The sequence below is a fragment of the Psammomys obesus genome, unplaced genomic scaffold (assembly GCF_907164565.1).
Source record: "Psammomys obesus unplaced genomic scaffold, mPsaObe1.curated_primary_1811, whole genome shotgun sequence".
Lineage (NCBI taxonomy): Eukaryota > Metazoa > Chordata > Mammalia > Rodentia > Muridae > Psammomys > Psammomys obesus.
In genome coordinates this window covers 806,951-832,399 of record NW_026596962.1, presented here as the reverse complement: position 1 = coordinate 832,399, position 25,449 = coordinate 806,951, and the positions used below count along the sequence as shown (strand labels likewise).

The 25,449-nt window shown below is 50.5% G+C and overlaps 1 protein-coding gene across 5 annotated transcripts in view; it reads right to left on the bottom strand.

Moving 5' to 3' along the window:
- The window catches only part of Mbp (myelin basic protein), a 102,743-nt gene continuing 77,294 nt past the window's right edge, over positions 1 to 25,449 (bottom strand). The window contains exons 5-10 of one of the 5 annotated variants that reach the window (XM_055598729.1): positions 22,938 to 23,015; positions 11,900 to 12,004; positions 10,089 to 10,124; positions 9,666 to 9,698; positions 6,643 to 6,765; positions 1 to 1,517 (exon numbers count right to left, since the gene is read on the bottom strand). In XM_055598729.1, coding sequence (XP_055454704.1) covers positions 1,473 to 1,517; positions 6,643 to 6,765; positions 9,666 to 9,698; positions 10,089 to 10,124; positions 11,900 to 12,004; positions 22,938 to 23,015 — 420 coding nt within the window. In that variant the 3' untranslated portion in view covers positions 1 to 1,472. The remainder of the gene's footprint in view (positions 1,518 to 6,642; positions 6,766 to 9,665; positions 9,699 to 10,088; positions 10,125 to 11,899; positions 12,005 to 22,937; positions 23,016 to 25,449) is intronic. The other 4 variants (XM_055598730.1, XM_055598733.1, XM_055598731.1 and 1 more) reach the window with 4 other exon arrangements.

Genomic DNA, 25,449 nt, shown 5'->3' with positions numbered 1-25,449 from the left:
CACAAGGATTATCGCAAGTTTATTATTTTATTTCAATATTCAAGAACAGTAGGTGCTTCTGTCCAGCCGTTCTGCAGCATGTGCTGTCTGGTTGAAGAAGCCATGAGCAAGGTTGTTCCATCACACTGGAGGGCAAGTACTCCTGTGGAACTACCTGGAGGGTTTGTTTCTGGAATTCTCTTCCCTGCTCTTCTCTACCCTCACATTATTGTGGCTATATATTAATAGGAGTTATCTTAAACCCACACTACACTCAGAATTAGGACAGATTAACAAGATGTTTGTTGGTCTACATCAACCATCACCTCCCTTCCAAGGGACGATGGTGCCAGTGTGGGGCTCTTTGGGAGGTCTATAAAAGATACTCTGAATCAAAAGACATTGTCAGTATGTTAGAGGGGCAGGGAGCTGTCTATGGAAGTTAGAAGAATGGGGTTCCGAGCTCCTCATCCCTGAGGGTCGCCCAGGCCGGCCCTGCATCCAGGGTGGCCACTCAGTGACAGGAACACACCCAAATCAGCTAAGAATGAGTCCTTTCTATGAAGCAAGGGAGAGTTATTTTTCACTGATGTTAGTGTGTGCCAATGGGCACTGCCATGGCGAGCTGCTCCTGGCCACCCCAATGCAATGAGTGGCCAGTGAGCCAGCGCGAGGCCGCCAGAGAACTCCTGCAGTCCCACGACCAGATGCGCCAAGTCCCTGGACTCTCCCTGGGCTCTGAGAGGAAACGGGGTTCTTAAAGGCACCGGCTCTGGGGAGCCACCGGGGAGAGATGGTGACACAGCGGCCACACATGGCATCTCCAGCGAGTTTCCCTAAGTCCCGTTTCCTGTTGGGGCCATTGCCCAGCCCGCTCGCCCCTTTCCTTCCCTCTGCCACGCTCGAAATCAGCTGGTGGGGTGCAGGGGACAGCTGGCCTGGAAGCGTCCCCAGGGCCACCCCACTCTGGACTCTCACAGCTGCCCAGCCTGCGCTCACATACCACAAGCCCCCGGTGTATAAGCCACGCCAAGACTGTCTGATCCTGTTAGGAAAAACAAAGCTCTTTAGGGGGAAGAAAACAAAGGAAGCCTGGACCACACAGTCCCCTGCGCCACGCTCTCTGGCTCCTTGGCGGTGTGCCTGTCTATCCGTGCCCACGGAAGCTGGAGGGGTGTGCCTCGCCGTGAAAAGAAAGTCTGAGGATGGAGTAGGGGTGAACTGGGAAGGGTGTCCTCCGGAGTCGACCAGGGTACACGGGGCACAAGGCAAGGCAGAGAAGACCCCGAGGAAACGCAATCTTCAAATGAAAAGGGACAAACAGTTTTAAGTAGTCGGGGTGCCGAGGCCTGGCCCCGCCACTTGCAGGGCTCCCCGGGATTAGGAGAGGGTCTGCTCTAACTAGCTCACGGGTGCAAGTAGAATTAAAAGTTTAAGGCAGTTATATTAAGAAGCCGAGGGCAGGGCTCGGGAAGGCTGAGCAGGGAGGGCTTTCAGCGTCTCGCCATGGGAGATCCGGAGCGGCTGTCTCTTCCTCCCTGGGAAAAGGAAAAGACAGGGTTTAGGAAAGAACCTTTGTGGCTGCGTGATGTCACTTTTCCTCCACAGAGCTAGTTCTGAGGTTGTCCAATCACAAGCCGTTCAGGCCGAAAACGCTATCCCAGGATGCAGAGTCGTCCTGTTATTTCTCTCACCCTTCTTCAGAAAGCACTAACTGGAAGTTGCTGCTTAAGGTAAAGGCCCTTGACAATGAGCCACAGGGCGTGGCTAGGTCCAAAGCTCCCACAGCGTTGCCTCTGCAGGGAGAATGCTGTAGCTTTGTTATGTTGCTCCAAATGACCTGTTTACTTCCTCAGTTAGAGGACTGAGAACAGTGCAGGTTGGCACCGGGCCTAGTCACAGTGTGTTCTAGAAAGTGGGTTCAGTGCTGATGAGCCAGAACTGCTCCAGGCTTGGAGAGAGAGCATCACCTCCACTGTTGCCTCTGCCACAACTAGCAAGCTGCATGTGGGGCTTGAGGAGGCTCTGGAAACCTTGAAGTGGTGGGTGCTAGACACACTAGGTTTGCAATTAAAAACGAGCCGTGGCTAATCAGCTCGATGGTGGATGGTGGCACAGCCTTCAGGGGCAGCAACAGCACAGAAACCAAGAGGGGGACCTTGGTCACACTCCATACACAGACCTTGGGGGACTTCCCTCTTTTTCTTTCTGTGGTGTTCTTGATTTCTGTTTTCCAGCTTACGTTCAACATAATACATAGATCTTTTTAAAGATGTCATTTAGATTGTGAGTCTGGAGATGGAGACATATACATTGACGCTCCTCCGCAGAATAGCAAGGCGGTCACATTCCTGAGCGTGAGTGTGGAATGTCGCCGGCGCTCAGCCAGGCTGATAGCCACTTACCATGGAATAAGCACAGGAGTTTCCACAGAACAACCAGCAGCTCAGGGTGAAATGAAGCCATTGGGTGCCTTTCTGAGCACCAAAGCTACAGTTGAGGGGGTGCTGGCTGTTAGCTCCTCGAGGGGCTGCCTTCCAGCAGTGGGATTGCAACTGAAGTCAAGCCATCAAGTCTGCTTTGGAGTGAAGTCCTTCTCCAGGATGGGGGCCCTGGCCTCACCTGGAGACCTGTCTTGCTCTGACTACATGGCATGGGGCTGCCTCCAGAGTGCTGCACCTCAAACTGCAGAGCAGCCTGGGCCCCTCAGAGAACTGAGTTCTTGGAAAGTCCTAGAATTTCTGTTCTGGAAGACATGATATGCCTGGGCCAGAATGGAGGAGGCCAGCCAGGCCTCAATGACTTATGTGGGAGTCCTTGACTTCTCTTTTGAAGCTTAATGGTGGGCTACACCAATGTCACTTTCCAGTAGGCCACTGAGCTCCTGCCTCAAGCAGAAGCCCTCCACCTGATCTCCTTTTTGGACTTACAGCCAACACTGAGTTCAGCACTTATTTTATATGGAGGACAAAGATGAGACAAGTTGAGTCATTTGCCCAAGAGCAGCCAGCTAGCAGAGGGGAGTGAGGCCTAGAACCAGCAAGACCTTTGCCTCTGCTTTTTGTATCTCGTGCCACTTGGAACATCTTTGGTGGGCTTCGGGCCCCATAACTGATGCATCTGTGCTCAGCAGGTAGAGGCTGGCTTAGACTTGTCCCTGAGGGGGCAAAGTGAGCATTTTCTACTGAAAGCATGGGTACCTTTGTCCCCATGAGACCCTCGAACCTCATGGGACACCACAAGAGGCAAAGGCTCCTTTCGCACATCTAGAAATAAGATGCAGGCCCCAAAGACAGGGAGACCCACTTGTTCTTTCCAGCACAGTGTGTGCTAACTGCCACAATGAACCAGCAGATCTGAGCCCTTCCCTCAGAGCTGGCTGCTAGGACTGGGGGAAAAAAAGGGCAAGCAGGAAGCAGTGTTGCTAGAGTGATGTTAAGAGCCAGGGAGCCCTTAAGCATACAGCCAGGTCACACAGCCTGTCAGCCCACCGTTTTAATTTCAACCATATGCCCTGGATGTCATCAGGCTTCCTTGATTGACACGGACTTTTAAATCAGTTTACAAAGCTGTTTACAGAAAGAAGCCCAGGGAAGATGTCGGACCTACTTAAAAATTTTAAGTCCTCCTCACACAGTCTTGATGCCAGCACACCAGTCACATACGCACCTGAGAGGAGCTGTGGGGACAGTCCTGCCTGGTGAACTCCTCTGAGGAACGGCCCATGGCCATGCACACCTGCCTCAGAGCAGGGCCATGTCTCCTGGGTGGAGCCACCAAGCAGACAAACCCTCCCATACCAGGTCGATTCTGACACTCTCCCTGTCCTCCTGAACGTGGGTTGAAGGGACAAGTTATGCAGAGAAGTGCTTCCCAAGCAAGGGTGGTTGGCAAGGCAGCTGCTAGCCTCCGGAGCAGGCAGTCTACGGCATCCAAGTCCAGGATGGCACTGAGGTCATTCACAGGTGACCTCTTGGCTGTGTTCAGAGGTCATGGAGAAAATACCTTTTCACACCCTCTCCTTATCACCTTCAGAATCCAGGCACTGAGTCAAAAAGGCCTTTTACTTGAAGACCTGAGAGTGAATTCATTTTCCTACTTGGATCTGCTTTGGGGACCGGGTAGTGCCTACGCTTTGCCTGACACAGAAAGTGGGAGGTCACTCGCGTGCTTGCTGCTCACACCCCAGTGAGGCTTTCTTCCTGACTCACTCTCCGTGGTGCGTGGCTCTCACTGCACACTGCAGTGTGTGGGCTGAGCGGGTGGTGACACACCTGCTTCACGAGGATGCGGAAGCCGGCATCTGCCCTCTGTGCACACTGACCACGGACACGCCCTGCTGCTCAATCCATGCAATGAAAGACTCCGGGGTAAACCCAGTGAGATCGCGTTACAGACCCAAGCAGTCACGAACTGAAACCTTGACGCCGTGGTTCTCTCAGGAAACAAACACCTCAGATCGGAACCTTTGGACAGCACACTGTCAGCCATGGCCTGACAGATGGCCCCAGAATGGAGGTTGTGTTCCCATCAGAAACAAAGGCATGAGGGTCTGAGGTCTGAGAACCCTCTTCTAAAGCATGAGAGGCAGAGCGGAACCCAAGGGGGGCAGCTCCCACCCACCACCCAAGGCCAGTCTGCAGGGATGGCACAGCTGGTGTGGAATGCTGCCATCTGGGAGTTGGCACAGACTCTTGCTCTGTTCCTTGAACCCTCAGCCACCTCTGCCTGAATTCCATTCTACAGGAATACTAATCTTCCATCCAAGAAAGCAGCAAGAGCTGGGCATGGTGGCACATGGCAGTGGTGCCTTGAGGTCCAGCCCTGCAGTGGAGGTCTGTGAACCAGACCTCCACAGTTCATGCTCATCTTTGCACCAGAAGAGAAGCTGGCTGCGGAGAGCAGAAGACAACTGGCAGTGCGGGTGTTGCCTATCTGTGACGTCAGAGCTAAGAGGCGCGGCTCCTTGCTTAGAAGGAGTAAGAGAAAATGGTAGCTTTGGACGCCACACTTAGATGGTAGCTCTTACTGCCAGTTCTGTCAGGAGCCATGGGCTCAGGGATGGCAAGAGCCTCAGAGCCTTAAGTTAGCATGGGAAGCCACCTCCAGCAGCTGCCAGAAAAGACATTCATGTGTCTTGCCCTGCTCCCCTCCAGCCAGGAGGTCCCATGGTGTAGACTCAGAGCTGAAGAACCAGCCAAGTCACCAGATCCCTGGACCTTTATAAACCAAAATATTTCTTCCCAGCCCAGAGACTCTGTAATCTAGTCGCCATTTTTCTTTATCTCTGTCAATCATGCAACTGTCCCCTGACGCCTGAATGAATCTGCCACCAGGTCCCCAGAACACCCTCAGTCAGGGTCAGAGTCAAGACTCTCCTCCTGGGTGCTCCCTCTCTCCTCTTGGCCCAGCATGTCAAAGGCTGGAACCTTCTCCTCCAGCCCTCTGAGGCCTTCTCCATGTATTTCTCTGCCTTCTACACATGCATTCTGGTCCCTCCTCTGTATCTTGTCCACGTGTCGCATCCCTGCTCTAGAGACACAACCCCTGACCCCCATCGATGTTACACATGGCATGTCTCTTTCTCCTACAGAATCTTTTCCCTTGAACTGCTGATCTCCTGGGCACCTGGCCTGACTTCTCAGATTTGAGAAGTCTTGGCCTTGCCTGCCAGGCCTCTAGGCCTCCTTCTCCCAGGAAGGCAGCCCTGGCTCAGAGTATCCTGGCTGTGCTGACAGTGGCCACCTTGGCCACTGAGGATACAAAGGGCCATAGAACTTCTGAGAAGGTAACTTTCATTAGGTAAAATTTGGGACTTGGTTCAGAGTAAAAACCTGGTCTGGATAACCATGTTCCTCCAGGACAAACATCACCTTTGGGGTTCCATGGCGAGGACACGGGGCATTTCTGAGGTCTAGTCTTCACTTGTAGGTGAACTTTTTAGAGCCACATTGTGAGGCTTTCCGTGGCGGGCAGCACTGCTGTAACAGCTGCCATTTGGCTTGTGCTGTGGCCACACTCCACTCCTGCCGTGGCCTTCGCCAGCACCTCAACAGATAAGTAGGCACTTCACCCCCTTACGCTACGGATAAGGAAACCATGTCTCAGAGAGATCAGGAGCAGAGGCCACAGACTCTATGGCATCTATCGTTGGATCTGTATGCTAGGCAGCTAGCAGCAGGCCCCTTCCTGGGGCTTTCTGGGTCCCCTTGAGTGAGCTTAGTGAGCCTCCCTCAAGAGGTTCCTGTCAGCCGCTTCCACGTAGAGGTGCCACTCATTCCCCTTGGCTGGGGATCCAGTGGCTCACCTGACTTTCAGCTCTAGGGAGAGAGGAGGCACAGCGTGGGCTCATAGTGAGGCCCACGGAATGTCTGTGCATGGCACTGTTGGCACCACATTAATTTCCTAGGAAACCCAGAAGGAAGGCAGAGCTATGTGGCTAAGAGAAAGGGAAGGTAAGTTGTGGGTGGGGGAGGTGGTGAGCCTTTGGCTAAGCTCAGCTGGGCATTCTGGAATTTGTCTTTCTTCCTGACCCCTGGCATCACTCTGGGGTCATGGTTTTTCCTGGAGGTCTTGGGCACAGTGAACACAGAGCACGGCTCCAGGCCCCCACTTCCCGCAGCAGTGCCCAGGTGTTTCCCCGCGGTAGGAATGTTACATTACCAGCTTAAAGATTTTGGAAAGCGTGCCCTGGGCGTCGTAGGCCCCCTTGAATCCCTTGTGAGCCGATTTATAGTCGGAAGCTCTGCCTCCGTAGCCAAATCCTGGCTTCTGCCCCTCGGCCCCCTGCAAGAAAAGACCAGAGCTCAGTGTCTGCTCACAGCCCCCTCCAGGGCCTAGCCAGGAGGACGTTAACCACCGGGTGGCACCAGCGAGTCACTCAGGAGCCAGAGCGGCACGGAGCTCTGATGGGGAGGGGCTGGAGAAGAGCCTGTCCCCAAGTCCATCAGGGGGTGTTGCTGGAGAACAAAGGGCCTGGGCCAGGCAGTGGTGAATGTTCTAGGGCACAAGTGCCCAACTTTACAGGCAGCCGCAGAGCTCTGTACCAGGGCATTCATTCTCAGGGTGGAGCAGAGTCATAAGGGCACTTGTGCCCCTATACAGTTGGCCTTTAAGGACGGCAATCACCCCTCCTCCTGCCTCCATTGGTCCCTCTCACTCTGTGCTGAGATGGTTACCCCTGTGGGATGCAGTGATGGACAGTGAGCACTGTAGTGTAAGTCTCTGTGGGTTCCAGCACTGGCTTATTCACAAAAAGGAACACTCCCCGGTAAGCCTGAGTGATGAGACCAGCACTCTGGGTAAGGTCTTCACCCAACCCAGTGCACAATCCCAGAGGCTAACCAGAAAGACTCTCACTCCTTACTCACGGAAGTCTGCCCCAAGGGCAGGGCTCAAGATTTTGTCTAGGGTTTAGACAAGAGGAAACGGGAAACCAGCTGTCAAGAACAGCTCCAGAATCAGAACCAGCCATCAGCCTGCACTGCTCCTAGCACCCTCGACACATGGTGATTCACACAAGTACATTAGGCAAGAAGGAGGTTGAGAAGGAATCCATCTGTGTGGCCATCCAGCAGTGCAGCCAGGATTAAGAAGAATCCAGGTACCTGGCTGGCTTGGACAGGATGGAAGCTAGACCCAGGCCATATGAGCCAACATTCTCTCCCATTCCAGCTACTTACATCCATCATTTTCCTATCTTTAGCCTGTGTTTGGGACAGATAGCCACCCCCCCTTCCCCCGCAGCCAGGAGGCTGTTTCGGTGACAGGTGTTCTGACAGGGTAAGGAATGTGAACGAGAGGAGAGAAGGTCTATGCTGAGCACTTGGGCCAGCCAGAGCCACTCATGCATCCTGGAGGCTTCCCAGACACTTGGACTCTTGGATAACACATGGAAGGGTTGTGTCACTTTGGGGAGCGTGGTACCAATACACAGGCAACTAAGTAGCAGAAACACAGTTCTCTGGGCAGATGCTGGGTCCCTTTGTCCCAGAGCATGGCTTTTCTCCCAAACCGAGAACTCCTGATACCAGAACAGCTTAACCTTCAGAGAGCAATAATGTAGGACTTTCCTAGTCACTTTCCTTCTGAAACCTAGACATTATCAAGATAGATACAATAGGGTTTTGAGAAAGCAAGAAGGAGTTTCTGAAACTCCAGACAAGAAGGCCGTACTGAAAACAGACAACAAAAACCTGGAGGAACTTTGGACAAAGAGAGACCCAAGCAGCCCTTGGGAGACACAAACTGGAGAATGAAGACAGACGCCAAGACCTATTCCTTCATTGGTAGGACAAAGGGCCTCCCCAAGTTCCCAGAAGGCCTCCTCTCTGACCACTTGACATCCAGTCTGCACAACGCCCTGACAACCCACGCCTAGAAAATGAAGACATATACAGCAGTAGCTAAATAAGAATTCTGGGTTAAAATAGATGTCATTCTTCATATCATCTTTGTTTCCTGCTGGCACAGAAAGTTAAAGGCAAAAAAAGGCTATGAGTGAGGTCTGTGTAGACACCTACCTTATTGTCACCAGTTTTGAAGATTTACCATGTGAGAAAAAAGAAAAGAAAAGAAAAACAGAACAGGTCCAACGTGCATTTTTATCATATGGTTCATAGCTCAGTTTTTTTTTTTTTGAGACAGAGCAGCTCTGTTTCCCCCACTATATAGGCTCACTTTGCTCTTTCAGCAATCCTCCTGCCTCTGCCTACTAAGTAGTGGCATTACAGGTGTGTGCCCCATGCCTGGCGCCATCTTCTTCTCACTGTTGTTTCTACTGTCCCCATTTCTTCTTTCTCCCCTTCTTTCTCCTCTCTCTGTCTCTTCCTTCCTCCCCTGTCCCCATTCTCTTGTGTGTTGTTTGGCTGGCACAGCTGGATCTGTACCACACTGTCCACAGATAGACAATCTCTCACCCCACCCCCAACTCTGGCTAACAGGCTGGTGTTTATGCATCTGTGCAGCTCTGAAAATCACAGCAATTTATAAGGAAAAGAGTATCTAGTATCTAGTGTCTGCTAGCAGCTGGGGTCAATATACTTGGTTAGGATGTATGAGTAAGCACTTTAAATTGGCGTAGACATCAAAAGTTGCTAATATTTAGAAGCCAAGCTGTTCAACCAACTAAAATCATCATTGAGACTTTGCTCTTGTGTCTAAAAGCATAAAACCCCTAAGGAATCACTCTTGGTGTTTTAGTGGCTCAGTGTTAGGTATTACTAACACGCAAACAAAACCCCAAATCTCCTGGACTAATGGGGAGAGGGGTTATTAGAAATGACATGACCGAGTTTAGCATCTCTCATATTGGATCAGTAGTTCTATTTTAAGGAGCAGCCAGCATTGTCCTATATTTGGTCTTCTGAGACTCATTTTCCCAGTTGGGGGACTAGGAAAGAACTTGGATTTTCTCCACTGTGATGTGGCCCTTCCTCGGGAAGGAGCTCAGAGCCCTGTGGGAGGGAGGCACAGGGTGTGCAGTGCCCCGGTCTCCGCCTGGCAGTGATCCACACTGAAAGGCTTCAGTCCTGCCTTGGAACAGAAAAGCCTGTCAACCATGGTGGGCGAGCTGGGCTGGGCCGGAAAGAGAAGCCGAGTGTTAAGCAACTGGAAGAACTTAGAAGTCAGTGGGCTGTGCAGGCTGCAGAGGAGGAGGAAGCAGAGGAAACATAGTCATCACCTACCCAGCTAAATCTGCTGAGGGACAGGCCTCTCCCCTGTGAGGAAGAGAAAGAAACGGTGACGAAAGAAACAGTGACGTGGTGATCACCCGTGGCCAAGTCCTGAAACCAACAGGAACAACCAAAATGGCATGCCTCCCCCAAGAGGATCAGGTTCGTCAAATGTGCCACATTCAGAGTATGCGGGCCACCTGAGGCTCCAAGGCCAGGATGTGAATCCCAGCTCAGGGGAACAGTGCCTGGACACGCTGGCCTCGTATGTATAGCTGGAGCCCTTCAGCTGCTGTGCCCCACTGGAAGCCTCTGGAAGCAAGACTGGGGTGGATTTGGGGAGCCCTGAGCCCAGTTCCATTTGGAACACATTTTGGGATTTCAGGATGATCATATGCATGAATTGACAATGGATCAAAACATCTAAGGTCTTACCTTTCCTTGGGATGGAGGAGGTGTGCGAGGTGTCACCTGGAAGACAGAGAAATGTGGGCTTCAGTGACTTACTTTCCTATAGGCAGCCCTGCTCTCTCCCTGAGGGCCCCACTAGCTCATGTCAGCAGATGTGGCTCCAGTCCGTCAGGCATCAGAAGCTAACACATGCCTCCATCATGCCCTTCCTAGGGCTGGAAATGCTGTACCTACTGGTGCTTGGTTTCAAAACGATGCCCCATTTTTTAAAAGTATGTGTCGATGTGAGTACATGCCTATGAATTCAGGTGCCCACGAAGACCACAGATGGGGCTGGGGCTGGGGCTGGAGTTATAGGCAATTTTGAACTACCTGATGAGGGTGACCGGAATTGAACTTAGATCCTTTGCAAGGGCAGTGTGCCGGCTAGTTTTATGTCAACTTGACACAACGTAGTCATTTGGGAAGAGGAAATTTCAATTGGGAAAATGTCTCCATAAGATTTGCCTGTAAGCATATCTATTGTGCATTTTCTTGATTTTTGATTGATGTGGGAGGGCCCAAGAAATTGTGGGTGGGGCCATCCCTGGGAGGTGGTCCTGGGGTCGCATAAGAAAGCCCCATGAGGGGCAAGTCAGTAAACAGCATTTCATGGCTTCAGTTTCTGCCTCCAGGTTCCTACTCTGACTTCCTTCCATGATGACTGTGATGTGGAAATGTGTTTCATTAAAGCAATAAAAAGCCCAACGAGATACATAGAGTGCTCTATCAATTCCTGAGCCATCTCTCCAGCCCCTCATTAATAGTTTGGAAAAAACAACAACAACAACAACAACTTTATTGTGGTTGTTTGAATGAAAGTGATCCCCATAGGTTCATATATGTGAAAGCTTGGTAGTAGTTGGTGGAACTGTTTGGGAAGGATAAGGAGGTGTGGCCTGTTGAAAGAGGTGTGTTGCTGAGGTAAGCCGTTCTCACTCACTCACTCTATCCATCCATCCATCCATGATCTATCATCACCTGCCTTTCTGCCCACCTTTCTGCCTCATGTTTATGTCTCAAGATGAGATCTCTCAGCTACCGCCCCAGTGCCATGTCTGCCTGCCTGCCTGATGCCATGTTCCCTACCATGATAGTCTTGGACTCACCCTCTTAACTGTAAGCCCAAAATAAAGGCTTTGTTCTATAAGTTGCCATGGTCATGGTGTTTCACAACAACAGAGAGGTAACTAAGACATTTATTTAATGGAAGAGTTAAGATTTACCGAGGAATTGTAATGAAGTCGCACATTTCCCTGACATCTATAGGGCTTTTCCACACATCTGCTCAATTTCTGCTACTTAGCATCAGCATTAATGTGATCGGAGGATTATTATTATCAGAGAGATACACTAGGGTTCACTGTAGTAGCATGCATCCTATGTGTGTAGACGAACGTCCCCTGTCCTGTATTACAATGCCACACAGAGCAGTTTTGCTGGCCTGAAACACCCTGCATGTCTCTGCTCCCTGCACCCCTCAGTCCTCTTGGGCAATGCCTATTCGCATCATGATCCCTTCTCGGGGTTACAAAGTCTATATTTTTTAACTAAGCATCAGCTAGCTGTCTGGTTTCAGGGAAATTGAATTCTCATTCAAATACACAGTTTGTTACATGGCAGACACAGCTAAGAGTATCCTTTGGGAGCTCAGATGACCAAGATCCTGCTGAGGGTAGTGTCCCTCAGGCCAGCTGCACCTGAGAAGGATCCCAGAGGCCATGAGCTGTGGACTCTCCTGGATCCAGCAACCCCTCCCTTGATGCTTCCTCGGCCCCCTGTGCATGGTCACTCACAATGTTCTTGAAGAAGTGGACTACTGGGTTTTCATCTTGGGTCCGGCCGTGCTGGGACTTCTGGGGCAGGGATCCATAGTGGGTAGTTCTTGATGTGTGTGAGTCCTGAAAGAGAGAAGCATGCAGCTCAGGACGTAGAGGACACAGCTGGGCCAGGTCCATCCTCTTGAGGATGGTGAGACTCTATGCTCCGCACTGTGGGAATTGGGAGGCTGCTGCTGTGCCCCCAGTGAGGCATGGGGCTTAGCAGGGCATGCTTGGTGGTGTAAGCACAGTTTGCCAGGTGGCTACTCTCTATTTCTGAAGCCGTCACAGGCAGAGGGAGCCTGTGTGAGTGCCCATCAGGTCTGAGGATTTGTAGTACACAGAGCCAGAAGGTGCTAGGTCAGTGAATACAGCCACTTAGACACTCTAGCAAGCACAGAGGCAGTGATTTATCCCAAGTGAGCACGAGCTTGGAAGGTAGGCTGAAACGGCTCTGCTTTCTTCCGATGCTGTACTTCTGGCTGCCACAGTACTGTGTTCAACACAGGCCACATGTACAGCACCATGAAAGAGTCTATCACCCAGCCGGGTATCCTTGGGAAAAAGCCTATGAGGAGGCTTCACAACACTGCTTTCCTCAGAAAACGACAGACAGGGAGTTCTGGCGGAGACTGCGCTCATTTCCTCACGTCTCCCTCCACTGCTCCCAGCACACACTCAGAATCAGCACTGTGCCTGGGGGAACCTCAGCCGCCAGGCAGCAAGAGCGACAGCAGGAGCGATAAGCATAGCCTGTCTGCAGGGCAGCTCTGAGGTGCAGTCTAGTCCCTCGAAGCATCCTGTCTCTCTGCATGTGGGTCGGGAGAACCCTCCCGAGCAGTTCGTCACTAGAAAGCCAAGAGCTGCTTCTCTGGAGCTTGTGAGGGTGTGTGTAATGGGTGTGGCTCCCTGGGTTATAACCCCACTTCCATGGGATGCCATCTGCCAAGCACTCAGCATTTCTCTGGGTCGGTTATACCATGATCCTCATTGTCATTAACTAAATGGCTAACAGCTTCAGCTTCTGTGTCAGACGAAAGTCCACAAGCCCTTCATATAGATAGCATCAGACAGAACACTCGTAAGTAGTTGGAAGTGGTCCTAGCAATCAAGCAAGGCTGGCCCTGGAAGAGAGCTAACACACAGATCCATGGAACAGAATAGCACCCAGTAATATGGCTTCCCTAATTTGGCCAATGCACTTTGACCAAGTAACAAAGACCACCCAACAGAGAGAAGATGGTCTTTTGACCTTGGAACAATTGGATCTTCATATGCAAAAAACACCAATAAAAATGTACTTCAACCCAAACCCTCACTTCATCTAAAAGTTAACTGGAAATAGATGAGAAATCTCTACTGACACTGTAAAATTTTAGACGAAAACAGGAGACGACTTTCTGACCAGGAGTAGACAAGGATTTCCTAAACATGACACCAAAATCTGGTTCTTCAAGGAAATAGATAAATCAGACCCCATCAAAGCTCAATACTGTTTGCACAAAACACTGTTAGGAGCTACAGACAGACTGGGAGAAAATACTTGGAAATCACATATGAGGAAAAAAAAAGACTCAAACACAAAATATGTTTACAAAAACATTAAATCTTCAAAACTCAGCAGTAAGAAAATAAATTGTCTAAAAACTAGACTAAACACTTGAACAAACATTTAACCAAAGAGGTGTGGAAAAAATCAGCACACGAACAACAGCTGCTCAAGACCAACAGCCCTCAAGGTGATGCAAACAGGAGCCATGAGCTGTTAGTACCCGCATGTTCAGGTAGCTAAGAAAAAATACTGATAGCAGTAAGTGTTGGCTAGTACAGGGAGCAACTGGAACGTTCCTATGTATTGTCGTGGGAATACAAAATAGGACAGTCCTTGGGGAAAACAACATGGCAGCTTTTTTTACAGCATCAATTATATACTTACTGTATGCCCCTTAAATTCCATTTCATGCTGTGAAGAATTAAAAAAGAAATGCTTTGTCTTTGAAAATTTTTTTAAATGAACATATTGGTCGCTGATTTTTTGAAGGAAAATAATTTAAATCTTAAATGAGAAACTGCTCACTCAAAACCTGTACGTAAAGGTTTGTAGAATTTTTCATCCCTGCAAACTATAAAAACCCCCAAATGTTCCCCATCAAGAAAACCAACACATGCTGGCATACACATTCAATGGAATGCTACTTAGCAATGAAATGAACACCATTTTGAAACACGCAATAAGGCATCTCTAAGTCATGATGCATGAAAGATGCTGTTCAAGTAGAATCTAGATGGACCATCTTTTTATGAGACGTTCTTGAAAGGCCTGTCCTCCGGTGAGGGAGACACTGGGCAGGGGTGGTTGTAGTTAGAAGATGAGAGAAAGGGGAGTTTTCAGTACACAGGAAGGGGGTCATTGCCACCGCCCCCCGACCCAGGTAACGTTTGTCATCTGGAAGGTGTTACCACATTGGGTCATTCTCCCTAGTTTTCCAGGGCACCTCATGCCCCATCTAGGTTTTACTCTTCCATAGAAAACAACAACAACAACAACAAAACAGGCCTGTGTGTGCTCCAAAGGTGCTGGCAGCTGGACTCTCATGGTGGCACTCAGCTAATGAGAGGATGAAGAAGGGCAATAGAAAAACCCTCCTCCTACGACAGTGTGTAGGACAGAGCTAGCCACAGAAACAGGAGAGCACCCGCCAAAGGCTGATGCCAGAACCCCAGGAGCTCTTGGAAAGCTTCTGGGTGGAGCAGGCCTCGGCTTCCTCTTGTGCAGCTTGGGCCTGAGGTGGAGTTGAGGCGGCAATTCTTTGGTGACAGTCACACATTGGGACACCACCTAGTTCTAGGCCTGGCTTCGTGGCAGCAGAGCAAAAGCCCAGATGTCCCTTCAGTTACCATAGTAGCAACATCCTGGGGCAACAGGCTGCATGGGCTGGACCAGCGTGGCATCAGAGCTTATGCTCTTAGAATGTACAGAACACGGGGTCTCATTTTAAGCATACAGCTCGGGAGCAGCTGTGAATCTGTCGCCACCTGCTCCTGCTTCCTTCCCATGCAGAACCTGACCTAGTTAAGCCCTGATCCCTCACTTCCTTCTCTCTCTCCAGGACCACAGCTCCACTCTGACTTCTTGAATATACAAATATATAGACAAATATTTTCTCCCAGTCTGCACAGCTCGCCTGTTCAGCATCCTAACAGTGTTTTGTGCAAACAGTGTTGGGCTTTGATGGGGTCTGATTTACCTCTTTTCTTGATGAACCAGCTTTTCATTTCAGGTCTATGAAACTCTTGTCTACCTCAATCAGGACGACTGTATCCTATATTTTCATCTAAAATTTTAGAATTTTGCAGTGTCAGTAGAGAGTTATGATCCATTTTCAGTTGACTTTTGTATAAGATGAAGGTTTGAGTTGAGATGCATTATTGATGTTTGGTAGACAGATGTCCAATTTTTCCCAGAGCACTTGTTGAAAAGATCATCATTTTTCTGTTGAGTTGCCCCTGTCTCTTTGTCAAAGCGCAATTATTCATCACAGGTAAAACCCCATGGGTCTTACTCCACACTCCATGTAGGAATGGTCCAGATTTTCTGAGTGTCTGCCAGAGGATCCTGGTGATGGGCAAGGTCACCTACATTCTGGTGAGCTGGCATCTTTGGGAGGGAGGACTTTGCTCTGTTAGTTCATTATCACAGATCTGTTCTCTGGCAGACACCTTCTCCGCTGTGCCCACTAAAGCTGGGCAGAGCCCACCCTGAACACTGCTGTTGTTCTCAGGACTGCAGTCTCTGTCTCCCCCAGCATGTCTGCAGTGCGTCTTCCGTGAGACACATTCTCACCGTTTGCAGTTCACGACAGGCCATGAACTGTAAGAGCAGTCATCTCACAGGCATCGTGACAAGGTCAGTTCACCACCAGCGAGAAAGGCCACAGAACCAAGGCCAAGGTTGCTGGCCTGCTACGACTCCTGGAATCCAAGTGGGTTGGAGGCCTTGCCACCTGGCCCACCTGATGCCAGGGCCTGGTCGGTGAACCCCACAGTTGTGTTTGAAGCCGAGCATTTGGTACAAGTGAGGGTCTGTGAAAGCAGTCTTGTTTTAAAAATTAAAAAAAAAGAAAAAACAAACATTGTTTGGACAATGCTACATACTTACAGGAAGGTGTTAAATGATGCCCCGGGCCATGAGGCAGCCAAGGATGTGTGTTGCAGATGGTTTTGAAGGAGATCCTACTACACGTATTTTTCTTCTTTTTTCTTAAGAACCTCACCTGTTTTATTAATGAGCTGTGCACATCAGAAACCTCACTTGTTTTATTAATACGAGCTTTGCATCGTATTAATAAACAAAGATGACAACAAATTTTTGGAGGTGACACAAAGTTAAATTACGAAGAATCATTCTGGAGCTGTGGAAGGGGGATCCCCGGCCAAGCAGGTCATTGAATTCTAGGATGCAAAATTTCTCCGTTAGCCCATTTGTACTATTTTTGAAAGATTCCAATTTCTCTCAGCAGGAAACAGGGCCGTCTCCAGCAGGGGGTGCTCGACACGCTCTCGGCAGAGGTCAGGAAGGGTTTTTAATGTGTTATCCAGTTTCCTGCTGGTGAAAGCTGGGCATAGGTCCTTGGCCATCAGACCGGGTGTCTGCTTGTTCTCCTGAAGAGAGGCTGCTCCCTGAAAACAGTCCGAGACACAGTCTCACCTTTTGCAGCTCATTATAGGCCAGGAACTGTAAGAACAACCATTACGTAGGGAAGTGCGGCCTAGGGTTTTATGGTCAAGCGAAAATAAAAATATCCCTATTCTTACTTCATTTCTGGCCTGAGAAGGGTCCCCCGCTTGCCCGGAAGCACAACCAGCATCACAGGTTACACTTCTTCTTTCTCCTGCCTCCATGCAGATCCGTGTGACCACTGAAGAGCTGACTCAGTTTTAAACAGGAGATGCGATGTCTCCTCAGTGACCTGGAACCAAACCCATCCTCCTCTGCTTCATTTGTAGTGTGAAACTGACACGCAAAGGGGTCCAAGGACCTGCCCACTGAGGCGCTCGGTAGTCTAGGCCTGGAGCTGGAGGCAGCCACGGTAAACAGGCAGACCAGTCCCGGAGAGCGTGGGAGGATCGTGGGAGGATCGTGTAAGGACAGGTACAGCTTGTCTTGTGACAAAAAGACACGATGTGGGAGAAGAATAAAGTCTAAAATCATGTGTTTTACTTATTTACTTCAGAGTCTGCAGATTTGTATCAAGTTCTGAAGCTCTGGGCCAGAAAGAAATTGTTTATATCTGAGAGAAAGAACTGAATACTGCAGATGGGTGGAGTCCCCTGGGCGGGGAAAGCAGGTCCTAACTAAGTTGGATTTGCAAGTGCAATTTTATTTAAGGTTAAGGACAGGAGGATTTTCCACCGTTATCGCTGAAATGGTTTCATTCCCATGTAGTTAAAATGCAGACCCTGCCAGTTTCTGCCAAACGAGAAACTAGGCCTCAACACCAGCAGTTAGGAGCATTCTGTTCTGCCCACAGGAGATAAGAATCAAAACAAGTTATTTTCCAGTAAGTATTCCTTTCTTTCCTTTATGTTTAATTTTGAGCCATGGTCTCCCACAGGCTAGGCAAGCGCTCAGCTATCTTGTTCCTCCACAGCACGACTTACCTTTGCAGACCCCTGCAGACATCCTAGCCACGGGGTGGCACCAGGACACCGAAGTCCAGAGTCCTCAGCGCACCCTAGGGTGAGGGCGTGAGTACACACACCGGTCTGTGTTTAAGCTCTTCAGCTTAACTTAGCCTCAGAGGCTGCTCTGTGAGCCCCGGGCGGCAGCTGCAGATCTGAGATACCACTGTTTTTCAGCACAGCCCACCACGTGAGTTTGGATTTGATAGAATGTGTTTCCCCTGCTTAGGTCAAAGGGAAAGCAAACATGTCTCCTGCCATCTCAACTTCCTGGGCTTGACACCCACAGAGCCTTTCCCTGGAGGGACTTGCCTCTACCACCCCTTCTGCCTTCTGTGTTGGTTCCTGTTCTCCATGCCTTGGAAATCTTTCAAACAACTCTAGTTGCTAACGCTGTCTCCAGAGGAAGAAGGCCAAGGCTAGCTAGCGTCTTTCTTTCACCCCAGTTTCCTACTTGGAAGTCAGTGGCAGTCACTGTGACTCGAGGTAGGGGCCAACCTATTTGTGAGCCATTTAAATGTTAGGGTCATGGCTGAGAAGAGTGCCAGAGGCAACCAGCATTTATGACAACGGTCTCAGGATGGTGATGGAGCAGCCCTGTCCGGTGTGTGGGGCCATCTTTCTCCACTTCTGAGTCTCCATACAGTGACCACCCAGATGCTACAGCTGCTTCAAGACATTTCAGCATGTGTGTCCCTCTTGGCACCGGCTGGCCCCAGGTCTAACCTTGTTTACATTTACAGAAAAAGCTATGACACTGTTTGTGATCAAACCACTTGTACTATATCTCAGGAGAGAATGTTATCTCTCTCTTTCTCTCCCCCCTCCCCTCTCTCCTAGAAAAACCCATGCCTCTTAAATTCTGGGGTCTAAAGTGATGTGCGGTCTCTCCTGTGTTTTGGTTCTTGGCTGGGAGTTGGAACATGTATTTCACAGGCGCTGATGACTTATGAAAGAGAGAGCCTTTCTTCATGGAAGGCCCGGCAGCACCCACACGGCTTTTTTCATTTTCTGGACAGGTGTGGCTAGGTAGAGACCTCAGGCTGGCCCCTCCCTGATCTCCCTCCCTGCTGCACAGTGCTGCATTTCCCCTCAGACACTGAAGAGCAGAACGCTATCTGCTGTAGAGACAGATGATGCTTTGCCACATTCCAGGGCTGGGCTCCTTAGGGGGAGTTTGACCTGTAGCCAGTTGTGAGGGGAAAGCTGCTCTGACACTGCTGCAATGTTGGGGGGCACCAGCTCCCTCATGTTGCTTCAGGACTTGAAGGATGAAGATCCCTTGGCCTCCTCTGTAAGCTTCACTCCTTTCCTTGTACTGTAGGGGTTAACTCAGAATCCTCTGGATTTCTCATCTCCTACATGTGCACTTGAAACTCAGCGTTGGCCAGAAAGAAAGAGAGAAAGCCCAGGCAGTGCCAAGCACTTCCGGTGTCTGCTGGATGCTCTCCAGGCCTGGGTTTTCCTGGCTCAAAGGGGTCCGGCTCGGTTGCCTGCTTCCAGACCTCTCCTGGGCAGTGTGAGGTCTCCAGAAGAGGAGCGACAGACCTGGCAGTGCTGCCTCCCAGCTTTGTAGGTCAGCAGCTCGGTGGCACCTTGTGCTGGCATCTTTCAGTTCCTGAGGCGTTTGTCCTTGTTTCGTTCTACACATGGCGGGAGGCAGAATGGGGATTGCTCTTAGTTCTCTCATTTCTTCACTGCTTCCAACGTCCATTGTTTTTAAGACCTCAGTGTGACCAACCAAAGTGTAATAGTTCATATAAGTAGCAGACAGAAGTCACAGTAGAAGTAGAATCCAAACACTGAGATACTTCTTTCTTTGGAGACAGAGTCATGCTATGCAGACCTCTCTGGTCTTGAACTTGTGAATCCCCCTTCACTTCCCTAGTGCTGGGATTGCAGGATGTACCTGGTTTTGTGACTGTGGACCTTGCTGTCTGTTTGCACAATGGGTCTGCTGCAGAGTGAGCCTTTTGGGAAACATCTTGACTGTTCACAGTGGTGATGGCTGGAGGCGTCCAGCAAGGCTGGCAAGGTGAGGCTGAGAGGAACCTCCAGAGGGAGCTCGCCCTGGCTCCTGCCGAGCCACACAGACGCATGGAGAGGGTGTTCTCATGGACAGCGTCTCCTCAGCTCCTGCCTAGCTTTGTTCACCACACTCCTCTTCAGCAGAGCATGCTGCCTGCCTGGTGCCAGTCCATGCCAGGCTCAAGCCTAGTCAGCCGCGATGCAGAAAAATGGCTGCCCAGATGGGACATATGAGACCCACCTGTGTGATTCTGGGGAGCTGCTCCTCAGCCTGAGATCCACACCTTTCCCCTCTCTGGAACCTTCCCTTTTGTTCTCAAATGTTCTGTGTGTCTCCTGCTCTGTCCCACTTGCCCCCAGGCTCCAAAGAATGAGTGTGCATACCTGTCTTCACAGACACAGACAGAGAGACGCCCTTTTTAGCACAGTAGGTAGCATGTTCCATGGTTACAGAGAGGAAGAAGTGCACTGCGCCACTGGAGCCAGGACTGCCAGCTTAGCCATGCTCCCCAGTGTTCCTCTGAGTTTTTGACTTGCAGGAGAGAGAGTTTCCATCTCCTAATGCAGTGGTTTTCAGCCTTCCTAATCCTGGGTCCATTTAACATAGTTAGTTCCTCATGTTATGTTGACCCCCAACCATAAATATTTTCGTTGCTATTCCGTAGCTGTAATTTTGCTACTGTTATGAATCACAATGTATTTACATCGATAGACAGGATATCTGATATGCAAGCCCCATGAAAGGATCTTTTCACCCCTCCCCCAAAGGGCTGAAACCCACCAGTTGAGAAACACTGTCCTAATGCTGGAAGTTGCTGTCCAGGCTGTGGCTTGCACTTAATGGCTTTATCTCCTTGGTGAGCCCATTCATTTCCAGTCACTGAATCATGGAATGGCATGCATATTTCTGAAACCTTAGAGGGGCCATCCCTGGCTGTGCTTTCCCTGTGGCTTCTGTCATATGCTCCATGCCCTGAAATTCATCATCACTTTCTTAACGTAACGAAGACAACCACAGTAGAGGAACACATCGCCCACTTTGAGAGGAAGAGAGAGAAGACTCGGGACACTCACTAGGAAAGTCCTGCGGGGTTGAAACTGTGACAAGGAAACTCCCAGGCTGCCAGGGCCGACACCCGCCTCTCTGCTTACCTTCTGTGGGGACAGCCCCCAGCATCATGGCTGTGCCTCTCCTGGTGGATCAGGGAGGCCTGGGTGGCTTCAGAACACAGGCCCTGGAAGAGTTCTCTGTTGCTTTGTGTTCCCTCACAGTAGACAAGTAAACATTACACATAGTACCTAATAGCCACTGTCTGCTGTGCTTTGGTTCAGTGTGTGTTCAAGCCAGTAGGTTCAAACCCTGTTGGAACTATAACGGGAACCCACAAACTCTAGATGCAAAGACCTTCACACTGGGAACTTGTAGCACGTTTTAGCATCCTAAGCACATGTCCACAGGAGATGGGACTCTGTGCCTATGCAAGGTTGTCATTTATAGCTGGCCCGAGGTTTGGCCAGGCTTTCAAATATGTGCACAGAGAATTTAAAATGTATTCATTTGGGATGAAAATGTCGAGAATAGGAGGGGCTGGCTTCTCTCTGCTAAGTAAATTTTAAAGGAGAAGGGACAAATGTTCTGTTGATAGTTCCTGGCTGTGGGAAACACTGAGGTTCCTGTCAGAATCTACTCTCGGTGCACAGGGCCTGCTCTCTGCAGCAGTGTCTTAAGCCTAGGGGCCAGGGGCCAGGGTAGGCGGTGTCATCGTGCCCTATGGCTTGGTTCAGTCAGCTAGCCCTGAGTACTATGAGCCCCTTATTCCGCTTAGGCGAAGCACCTGTCATTGTCACAGGATTCACACCTGTCGGAGTAGCTGCAGGCTGTCCTAGGGCCAGGCGATTGATGGGCAGATCAGGTTGCACATGATCTTTCCCAGTTCAGCAAGGCCAAATGGATGCAGGACCCAGCTAACCCTCAGAAACTACTCAGGGGAAGGGCTGTGCTTTCAGAGTTGAAGTAGCCCTTGAAGCTAGGCACAGCTAAAATTGAGCAGGGCTCTGCCTCCCCAGGTACCCTGCATGGGGGCTTCCAGGCACTCCTGCCACTCAAGAGGCATCACCACAACTCCCTCAGGGCTCCCAGGACTGGCTTCTCAGCCCTGGCCCCTGGCTGGCCATCTTAGAGGCCAGTGGGAATGCTCCTCAGTCTTCACTTCTCTATGGCATGGCACGGGACAGTGACCCCCTTAGACCCCTGCTGGTTGCTCCCCAGGGCACCTACCTCAAGCAGAGTTCCTGTGCAAGCTTTCACGCAGACTCATTTTGAAGTGTCCATCCCAGGGAGTCCAGAGCCTGTGGGCTAGGGGTCCCCTCCTGCTACCTGCCTCGACGGCTGTGGGAGGACTCACTGGCTTACTCTTAATAGCTTGCAGAAGAATTGTGCGGTTGTATGATCCCTGGCATCCTCCCTCCAGATAGGTGCTCGGCGTAGCACAGGGGGAGAATGTTCTAGTTTTTAGGTCTCTGAGCATCTGTTTCCAACCTTCTCTTTGAGGACAGGCGACACATGGTTCAGATGCACATGCGTCTGTGTGAAACAGTCACGGATAGGCAGGATCTGTGCAGTGACACTCAGTGGCCATGACAAGCAGTGCCTGAGCTCAGTGTGGCCGAAGGCTGCCCCCTTGTCATTGCCTTCCCCGGCTTTATCCAGGGTGTTAACGTGGTGGTTTCCACACTGGGAAGGGAGGGAAGATCCCAGCCATGCTATCTGTGACACGCTCAGGGGGCGATACCTTGTCACTGAACTTAAGGACACTGGCCATTGAGTTTAACTCGGCTGATGCTCGGGGGGCTTCGTGTCTGATAGGAGTTTGCTTTCAGAGCAGGTAGGCAGTGACCTGACCCGGGCTGCCCTTTCTAGGCCAGTCCTCTTGGTGGCTGTCCAGCCTGAGCGGCATTACAGGGCCACACCACAGGTTCACAGATTTTCCCCATCTGATGACCTGAGAGCTACATCGTGTCACTTGAGACTTCAACATCACAGACTCAAAGACAACCTCTCTACCTCCTGCATGGTCTCTTGTTTTGAAACTTCTTTGTTGCGTTCCTGTTCCTTCAGAGCCTGTTTCCTATCTTTGCACTCACAGATGCCCCGAAGGCCTGTTGGCCCCCTGGGGCACCGTGAGCACCCCCGAAGGAGCTGCTCGTCCTAATTCATGCGACCCTCTCTAGACCTGTCCACAGAGCTGAGAGCATGCTCACACACAGGTGACCCTTGGCTGGTGAGACAGCGGCCGCAGCTTACCTTGTACAGGTGGCACAGCCCAGGACGGCTGCGGGCATGGGAGGGCAGAGGGCTCCGGCTCTGCTTTAGCCAGGGTACCTGCCGAGGAGGACAGAGTGGGCCGGGTGAGTCCGTGTGGGCACCTGCCTGCAGAGCCCCACAGTCCTCCGAAAATCTCTGGGATCGGTGTAGCTGACCCCCAGCAGGCAAAGAAAGGCCTCCTTGGCTGGCGCTGGGAAGGAATTTTGGAAACCTATCGTGGAATTGCAGTGGAATGGCCTCGTTTTACCCTGGATCTTATTGGCAGGCCTTTTCTTAATTGGCAGATATGCAGCATTTGTGCTGGATTCCAAGTGGGAACGGCAGTGCATGGCTGCAGTGCTCAGGGTCATTCAGGGTCACAGAGAGTGACATTTTCTTGCCCAATTCTCTTGTCAGTGAAGCTCAGGGACTTCGTGCACATAGGCACTTATTCCCCGGTGTGAGTCCTGTACCCTCAGCTGTACTGCTGTAAATCTTGTGATGTGCAGTTTATTCCTGACTTAGAGGGTTCTCCTTAGCTGTGAGAGAGTATGGAGACATCAAGGACATTCAGGTGAGTGTCACAAGAACAGAATTAGAGCGCTCAGATAAATGACTTGCAGGAAGCGCCTCTGTCTTGTGACTGTTTACAGAAAAATGATCAGAAGGGAGGGAGAAAGAGATAGGAGGTAGAAGACATGGAGGGAGAGAAATATAGGAGGTGGGAGACATGGAGGGAGATGGGGAAGAGAAAGGGAGAGAAGGATGGGGAGGGTTGCTTATGTGGTCATCCAAGAGAGAGAAGCCATCTGGTGGGTTCTAGACTCCTGCTCTGTTGCAGAAGGATGGCCTTCTTAGCGGTAGGCAGGGTGTCATGTAAGAAGTGTGACTCGTTAGCCCCCCTAGAAGTACTGCTGAAAGTCAACCCAGCAGGGGTCAGAGAGGAAAGTCTGAGGTGAGATATCAGTGGGATATCTCAAGAGTCCTCACCCACAAAAGAGAGGTGACTGCCCTACCGGCAGGGAATACTGTGACTTAAACTCCCTGTGTTGGGGGCTGAGTATTTGTGTTAGTAAACCTCCGCAGGCAAGCCTGTGTTGGCTTCTGTTGGACAAGACTTGGCTGTCCCCATGGAGAGGGATCCCTCAGCTGAGGAAGCAGCGATGGTGGTGGTGGTGTGTGACTGAGGAAGCCCAGGCTTCACACTTGGGCAACCGATGAAGGAGCAGCTCTGTCAGTGTCTCCTTTGTGAAACAGGATCACCTTCTCCATGAAAGTCACTGTGAGCTCCCCACCCCCACCACGCCACACACAGGGTGGACAGATGGCTTGGAGCAAAATCATGGTGCTGAGAAAGTATGACCTACGGATTGCTTACACGAGTGCAATCTGCCGTCACCACATCGCCACACCCGGACAGGGTTAGACAAAGGGTGATAAGCCCTTTCCTTGCTGTGTGGCTTCACCAGGGCTTATGGCATCGGAGTGACTAACTGGAAGCAAGTGCTTCCAAGCCTAAGGTATACCTGCAGGTGGGAAGGGGTGATGAGGGGCAGGGCTACAAACTCCTCAGGAAGAACCACAGGCATTAAGCCCAAGGCTCCCCTGGGACACTTCATTTTCCCTGAGCTCTTGCTCTCTGCTTTTCCTATATAAGCAAACAAACAAAATAGAGACTGTGGCAACAGACACAACAGAGAAACACCACCACCACCACCACAAAATAACTTCAAGATAAAATATTAAGTCATGGTTTGATGGGAGTGTCCAATAATTCTTATATACTAAGCCAGTATCTTGGCCTCCCAGTGACTTTCAACATGTGCTCAAAGAGGGATTATTTCCCCTTACATGATCTATTCCCTTAGATGCCAAGCTGTACTTTTCATCAACAAGGCAGAATTGCTTGTCCCCATCTGGCTGATCTACCCCTGCCCCCAAAGGCATAGCAATGATCAATCCCTTAAGGTAGACACGGTTTAGGAGGTGAGAGTGAGGGTCAGGGGTCGCACAGATTCACTCCACCTCGTGTCTTTGCCTTTATCTCTCCTTTTTCAGCCATCTAGGTTTATCAAACGTCACCCTCAAGAGGAGCCAACCTCTTAGCTCAGCTGTAGGAGCCTTGTCACTCTTTGAGTAAGTCCTCCCTGGGGAGCCCAGGAGGGCAGTCCTAGTGTGCCCACTCAGTGAGATGGTTAACCCTGACTGACCTCAGACCTCTCACAGGATCTAGAGCCACCAGAGGGACACACCTCTGGGTTTATAGGGATTGTCCTGGTCAGAGTAACTGAGGTGGTAAGACACACCCTAGCACACTGTTCGCTGGGCTGAGGTTCTGCACTGAACACAAAGGAGAACTCCAGTGAGCAGCAATGTTCATCTCCTATCTGTGGCCCCAATGCCACCAGCTGTCATAATGTGCCATATCCTGGAACCTTGGGCTGAAATAACCCCTTCCTTCCTTCCTTCCTTCCTTCCTTCCTTCCTTCCTTCCTTCCTTCCTTCCTTCCTT